The sequence below is a fragment of the Dromaius novaehollandiae genome, chromosome 1 (assembly GCF_036370855.1).
Source record: "Dromaius novaehollandiae isolate bDroNov1 chromosome 1, bDroNov1.hap1, whole genome shotgun sequence".
NCBI lineage: Eukaryota > Metazoa > Chordata > Aves > Casuariiformes > Dromaiidae > Dromaius > Dromaius novaehollandiae.
This window is the reverse complement of record NC_088098.1, coordinates 4,510,051-4,517,824: the sequence shown is the minus strand read 5'-3', so window position 1 is coordinate 4,517,824 and position 7,774 is coordinate 4,510,051. Positions and strand designations below refer to the sequence as shown.

Sequence of the window (7,774 nt, the reverse complement as noted above, 5' to 3'; positions counted from 1 at the left end):
TTCTAGGATGATCGGCCAATAGCCTAACTGTATACAATAATATAAGCTTTTTTGGCCTATTTCCCCTATACTGAATACCTGAGATGCAGCTCCTTATTTAGGAGACACCTAAATTTAGATGTTTACATATACGTGACTAAATGTCAACTGGATGTCTGAGCTTTTGTTCTAGTCTGTGGAGATCTATCAATGCAGCCAGCAGAGCTGAGAAAGACATTCAACTCTAAGGTAGACATCTACCTTTGCCAGCTGTCTAGATTCCAGCATGTGTTCGGATTACAACAACATACGGGACTTTCAAGATACCCGTCTTCCTCCCATGATTAGTTAAGGAGCTGTGAGCAATTACATACGCAGTTTAGGCACTTCTCCTAACATTAGATGGGTTGAATCCAGGACAGGACAAACCTCTGCGACGTCTGTGCCAACCAGACAAGTGGGTACCCTCTTCTGCTGATGGAGAAAGTGAGACACAGGGGTGTGAGCTGACCAGGCTCTGAGTCAAATGCTCCTCTCCTCCTCTGAAAGACGATGAAAAAGGAAGCGTTCACATGCTTCTTTTGCCTCTGCAGTGTCTTTGATCTGAAAATCCCGGAAGCAGAGGCTGCAGAACAAGTCCGTGGTAATTTGAGCATCGCCATGAGTTGCAGCCCATGGGATGGACAAACTATCAGGCCGCGGCACACACTATCTATCACAGAACCTCTCTGCTGGCTACAGCAGCTCAAACTTTGATTTTAAAGGAAGCATAATCTTCCCTAGCTTCCACCATTGCAAAGTCACTGCTCTGAGTGGGAAAGCGGTTGGTAAGCAGGCTGCGAGGCACGGAGTGGGTGTTAAATGTCCTGCTCCTGGGACACGTGAAGGACAGGGCTAAAGCAATCTGCCTAGACACTAGTAGAGTTCAAGTCCCACCTGACAGAGGGAGATGAAATAGGAAGCCCGACCCCCATCCACCTGCTGGCTTTCATACGCTGGAGATGACCAGCCTCAGAGCTGCTCTGCAATTTGCTCAGGCAGAGCCAGCTGGGTCGCTGGCCCCACTGATGGAGATGGATGTGGCCGGACCTCCCTGTCCCACTGCCCCGCACCCAGCTGCGCCACTCGGTAGCCCTGAGCAGCGGCTCATCCCAACCACGGGGATTGAGAGCATCCTCCAGCCATGCCCACGGGGGCTGTGGGTTGGCTGCCTCGCAGCGAGGGGGCAGCCCCTCTGATGGGCTGGCTCCCTTTTCCTGCAGTGCCCACGGCTCAGGGCTGTGGCTACGGATGCTGTCAAAACAGCACCGTCCTCTTTGCCGTTCCCGCTCGTCCTGCTGAGCTGGGCTCCAGTCTGACTCATGCAGCATCAGCACAAATCCCGAATCCTCTCAGATCACAGAGTCTTTGAGTGCTGCTGAACCAGAAAGGCCCCAGCTTGCTTTTCTGGTCCCAGACTGAATTAGCGTTTTGGCCTGTAGGAAAACTATCTTTTTTTTTCACTTGTAAACAGAGATAACACGGGAAACCTCATGAGACACTGTAGTTTAGCCTGGTTCAAAGCATAACCAAGCTTTAAAAGACAAATGAACATTCATATGCTATCTCTGGAGCACCATCCACTTTATTATATTGCACTACAAGTTGCCCACATGGACTGAGCTTTTCAAAATTACCAGAAATACTCCTTGCTCTTTACGTTCTTTTTGACACTTTTTCCTCCGATAATTTAGAGGACAGGATGTTTCACAGATGCACAGACAGAACCTCACACCAGAGTCTGACACCACTGCACAGCAGAAAAAATCACAGTTGATGTATTTTGCTAAAGCCTGGAATTCCTGCCTGCCATTTATTCAGACACTTATTAAAGTCTTGTAAAAATCATGTGAATATCAATGGCAAAAAAAAAAAAAAAAAAAAAAAAAAAAAACTGTAGCGAGAAATAGATGAGCCTGCTGGAGTTGTAGAGATTCTCCTTAGCTCATGAAAACTTCCTTCCACCTTGCATATGATATAATCAGATTCATTCACATTTAATAAGGAGTTGAGTTTTGCCAAGAACCATATAATTACATTGAAATGAATATTAATCATACAGTAGGGGGCACGTCCCCTCCCTGTTTTTACCCCATAAGGAATAATAAGAAAAATGCCCTAAAACTGCAAGATCTGCAGGGTAGGGTGGGAAGGATCAGGAAGCAGAGACAGCGAGGAAAAGAGAAGTGTGGGGTCAAACACTCCCACCAGTGTCACTGTCTGGGTACTTTTCTACTAGGTCTTTTCATGGCAGAGATAATTTCTTTCTCTGTGTTCATCCCAGGCTTTGCACCCTGCATTCACCTCCATGGATATATTCCTTAGCACCCACTTCATTTTGGAGGAGCTGCCAGAAATCTGCATTGAGCATGAAGGCTACATGTGGGCCTCTATCCTGAACAGCCAAAAGATGAAACCATGGGAAAAGAAAGAGAGAAGCTTTATGGAGGGGAGATGGAGCCTGGAGGTCCTGGAGAGGACCTGAGGATGAATCCACTCTGGCATTTGGGAAGTCGAGGTGAATCATCTTGAGAAGGAGCCTCTCTCTTTGGCTGTGCAGGGAGCCTTGGTGGCTACCTAGGACTGGAGGGCTAAAGCTAAACGAGCTTAGCTGCTGTCCCCACAGTCGCTCAGGGAATGTGTTTGCTGGATCTGCCAATCCCAGCCCAGTGCCTTAATCACACAATGTCTCCTTCTGAGCATGTAGCTTTTAGCCCTCAGAGAAGAGGGAGTGTTAAAGGGCATTAGAAATCTCCACTTGTGATATGCTACAGTAGACATTCCCAGACAGCAATTTTATAACGCTGAGAACCATGTTCTGGTGGTTTGACAAGGTTTTTTTTAAAAAATTCATTTTTGAACAGCAGTAGAGTACTTGTATGTGAAGCGTTATCCTCTGGGCTGTGGAAGGGGAGCTGTATGTCTGTCTGCATTAGGACGTGGTGTTGCCCCAGTGGGAACAGGTCTGTGGACCAAAGCAGCGCTGGGCAGCTGATGTCCACCTGGTCAGCATTTCAGAGGGGGCTGCCTTTGGACTAGCCTGATCCTGTGGACTGAATGCCTGTTCGAGCATGGAGCATGCGGGGTGCAGCTCTGAGGCACGTTTTCCATTTGGATTTCATCCAACAGAGATCCCATCCATGCACCGCTCTGTGAGGAAAACCAAAAAGCAGTAAGTGGGGACAATTAGGGATTCACCCCCAAAACATGCCCCTGCTCTGAACTGAAATGCTAATAGAAATGCAGTCAGAGGGCATCTTCTGCTGACCAACTTTGCAGGACTATATTCCTTTTGTTTCACTCTCTTTTATTCCTTTCCTTTCCCGTCTCACAATTGAAAGGAACTCCCTTTCAGCCTGGGCTTGGTCACTCGCTGCCAGCACACGCACACAGCGGAAAATGCTCAAAATTGCATTTGTGAGCTGGTATTTGGGGAAATTGCTTTGCCTGAAGCTTGGGATGAGGAATACACCGTTTTAAAGTAAAGCCCAGGAAATCTACAGCCTTCCTACACCAGTGAAGTTTTGTCAATGCTTTCGTAGCTGCCGTGCATCGACGAGCCCAGGGAGGCTGCAGAATTAAGCCCTCTTTGAAAAGCCGGGCGGCACAATAGGCAGCGCAGAGTCCCGCGCCGTCCCACGGCGCTGCCGGACCGGATTCCCGCGGCTTGGCTGGGATCGCCCGTCCTGTGCTGAATGCATTACGTAAGGCAGGGATCGTTTGTCAGCGACTATGGTACACACATAGCTGCAGGCAGATTATGCAGAGCGAGCGCCAGCGAGGGAGAGCGGGAGGAAGGCTGCTCCGGGAACGGCGCTTCACACCCCTGAGGATTGCAAGTTCGCAGGTTGGCGGGCGGCTGAGCTGCCGGCGGGGCGTCGCGGGCGGTCCTTGACATGGTCCTGTTCGTGTGGGATGCTTGAGCGAGGCGCCAGAGACTAACTTGGGGGAAGAGGATTGGCATGAGGATCGGACCAAAATGGAAGGGCTTCTGTCTCCGATGAGAACGAAGGTAGGGGAAGCTATTAATGTCTTTTGAAGCTGCTTTTACCCGAGGAAGGGAAGGGGAGGTGCAGGGCTAGCTCTGTGAATAGGGGGCTTGCCAAGCTTTTGTCTCTTTTCTTTTCTCTCTCTCTCTTTTCTTTTTTTCTGCCTTTTTCGGAACTACGCTCATGAATGTAACTCAGTGGAGGAGCAACAGCAGTCGCCTCCGAGAGGGGAGTAACCCATCACTCTTCCTCGACAGAGATGACCTTTGTAAATGAGTTTGCCTTTTGGGGTAGACAGCCATATTTCTGTTGGAATTTCCAACCGGAGGCTCTCATTGTGTCCGCGTGCGCTCTCCGGGGAGCTCCCCGCCGGGAGCGTACCTGCGGCTCGGGGGCGGTCGTGCTCGGGGGGTCCCGGAGTGCCGGGTTTCGGCAGCGAGGGGTGCACGCGTCGGCGAGGATGCTGCTTTTGTGCTTCGTTCCCCGCCAGGGCGGGCAGACCTCTTGGTGGGGAACCAGGCAATAGAGCCGTAAAAGAGAAAGTGAGCGTGCAGACCTCAGGAACTGCCGTACTTGCCTGCTGGCTTCTCGTGCTCCAAACTCTTTTTAAAGGTTTGCCATTAATCCTCTTTATGAAAGAAACTTGAATTCCAGAGGGGCAAAAACAGAGACAGAGAAACCCAATTATGGTTTGGTTTGTAAAATCTCTTTCATGATCTTGGATCTCTATAAAATGCATCATCCCAGGGGACTGACTGAATCCCAGCTATATTTTATTTAGTCAGTACCTCCATCCCATGTGGTAACTGGCTTGGGTAAACCTTTTTGATTCTGGTCCATCACCACACACAGTCCAACTCCACTGTATTGTATCTTAGGATTGGGAGAACTGGAATACAATGACCATTCTTGCTGGCAACAGGGCATCTCCATTCAGCTTGAACACAAACGATTTTAAAGGTGTGGTTTTATCAGAGTTGTTTCATATAAATGCAAGACCAATAAAGACTCCAAGAAACCATCCTGTCCAGCCGCTCTACTGAGGTAGATCATCTTAGTCTTGTCTCCCATCTTACATCCCTACCATCTACTCTCTTAAATTAAAGGCTCTTAAATAATTGAAAGTATTTTCAATATTAAAAGGTAGAAATGTGATTTAAATAATAATAATTTGCCAGCAAATGGCTGTACTGTAATCTTCCAGAGGAGTAATTTTTTCCCACCTTAATTCACTTCTTTTTTGTCTTGCCCAATAAGCTGGACATTAAAGAAAAGGGCCTACCAACTTCATATAGCTTTCTATTACACAAGAATAATGCTAACATATATAGAAGGAAAGATTTATAAGGTGTTGGAGACCCAGCCATTCATACCTATCATTACTAAAGAATACATACATTGCTATTAGTCTTTCTAAGGTAGTTCTCAGTGCTACTTTTTTTAACATCACAGAATATAAAAGGAAAAAAAAGTGCTGAACAGATCTCACTTCCCATAGTAAAAAATGCAACTTTCAACATTTTAGTTTATGCTTCTATTCTGTTCCTTTAACCAGGCTTGAAATGATTGCTCGAGGCAGTGTCTCCCGGTCTTGGTGCACTATCAGGTTAATGTTCGGATTACAGTCAGATGTGTGTACTATCGGCACCTGCAGCACTCACGGAGCTATAAAAATGACAGAGTAAGGGAACTGGACCGGGACTGTGTATTATATTTGTTCATCTGACTTGCTTCATAGCTGCAGCTGGAATGTAAATCCTAATAATGCCATTTGTAATATGTAATCTCAATTGCCACTAACCTGGTTATTTATTAATCCTACAAAGGAATTTGCTTGGGAATATACGCAAACTCCTTTGGGTCCTGATCTGTTCTAATAACACAGAAATGGATAGATTCAGGCCTCATTTATGTATGTGGAAATCTTTTCAAGCCAAAGAAATGAGATTTTAAAACATCAGTTACAATGGTGTAAAACTGGTGGGATTCTCTAGAAGTAGATTCTGACGTTGGTTACGCTGGTGTTAATCTGGAGTAGCTTCACAGCACCTGTCAGAGGTATTAAATATATACTGTGTAATGAGAATCAGGCCCTTTACATCTCCACCTTTCAATGAAACAACGAGATGATTACTTTAATAGATGTGAAAACTGATCTTGTTTCCAAGATGCTTCACAGTTGGCAGCAGCTCCCTGCTTACTTGCCAGAAAAGCAAGTGTAAAACCCTCCAAATACAACCTTAAAATGTGACGCCTGCACAAAACTTGACATCAGTGAGGCTGCCGATGCGCTGAGACCCTGCCTGTCGCGCTGGCTGGCGTTGCCCCGCGGTCCCCTCCACTCCCCCGTCTGTCTGCGCCCATCTGCTGTCGCTTGCATTACACGTAGGCTGCAACCATCTGAGGCAGGGGCTGGAAGTTTTTTATCCCATGGTTTGCACACTAAGCTGGAGGATGGTGGGTGCCTTTTGTCTCTGGCAGCCGGTGGGAGTCCCCACGGGGTCCCCCAGAAAGGCTAGATCCCAACCCGGCACCGCGGTGTCCATGAGCTCCTGGACGTTGATGTGAATGAACATATCTCCGTGTTATGTCTGTCACCTGGTGAGGGCAACATCACCTGCCTGTCTTAAGCAAAACATGCAAAAGTCCCCGTAATTCAAATGAGCTCCGGAGTCCCGGCAGGTGGGCTTTGGCGAATCTCACGGCAGTAGCTGAAAATATCATTGCCATCAGGTCTTTGGTGCCTTTTCCTTGTAGAAGCCACCAAACGCACAGCCGGGGCCGAACCCCCCTAAAAAGCCAGTCCCCAAACCTCAGATTTACTCTCCCCACACTTGGCAGGAGACAACAGTCAGAGTCACTTTGTGGGGAACTGATTTCTGCTTCTACAAAATGCTAATCCGTTGGGTTACTGGGCCGTGCTGGGTGATCGTAGAGCGTGGGTGCTTAATAGCTGGGAAACTCTTTAAAATATTTGTTGAGATAAATTGGATATCAACCATTAAGTGCATCGCACCGTATAATGGACTCCACTATAGTAAGTCAGGGGTGATGAATATATTTCTACTTTTACGTAATCAGGCTGCACGTATGCAGAAGTTTAAGGGAGAGTGGAGGAATACGTGGTAAAATGGGCTGGTATATCAAAACCAAAGCACACAAGTGGAACACATTGAACAGAAAACTCACCCTGCATTTTTATGCCGATGATTAAATTTCACATGACTAAAAATAATAGTGCCATGCAACTATTCAGTGGCTTAATTATGACACTGATAAATATCACCAAAATCAGCTGGATTCTGTAGCTGTGCCTAGAATGTCTGAGCGTTTTCTTTTCTTAGGAGAAAATTAATGTACACTGTAGCAAAGTCCCCATGCCACCTTAAAAGACTGTGAAGTTGATTGAGTACAGTGCAGTTAAAAGAATGAAGAAATGCATAAATATTACACTCCTTTTGTTGTCCTCCATTTTAATTTGTTTTTTAATCCTCAACACATGCACAATTTTCCTTAACCCCCCAGTGCATCGCCTTCAGCAATTTACGCTGGCATAAGAATTTCAGTAATTTCAGTTTCTCTGCTGCTGACACTTGCCAGTGCATGCTACTGAATTTGCAATGAGCACCTGGCTTGAACCATGCAGAACTGGCTAGCTGCTCTGCTTCCCTTTGAGAAGCCCACATTTGGCACTTTCTGCTTCTCAAAGCACTGCTTTGCTTTTAGACCCACTGAAAGAACTTTTCCAATGAACTGTTCATCTGTTC

At 46.8% G+C, this 7,774-nt stretch overlaps 1 protein-coding gene across 1 annotated transcript in view; it reads left to right on the top strand.

Moving 5' to 3' along the window:
- The first annotated feature begins 3,860 nt into the window (after positions 1-3,860).
- FRMD4A (FERM domain containing 4A) overlaps positions 3,861-7,774 on the top strand; it is a 299,143-nt gene continuing 295,229 nt past the window's right edge. The window contains exon 1 of the mRNA XM_064504777.1: positions 3,861-4,030. Within this exon, the coding sequence (XP_064360847.1) occupies positions 3,998-4,030 (33 nt within the window). The 5' untranslated portion in view covers positions 3,861-3,997. The remainder of the gene's footprint in view (positions 4,031-7,774) is intronic.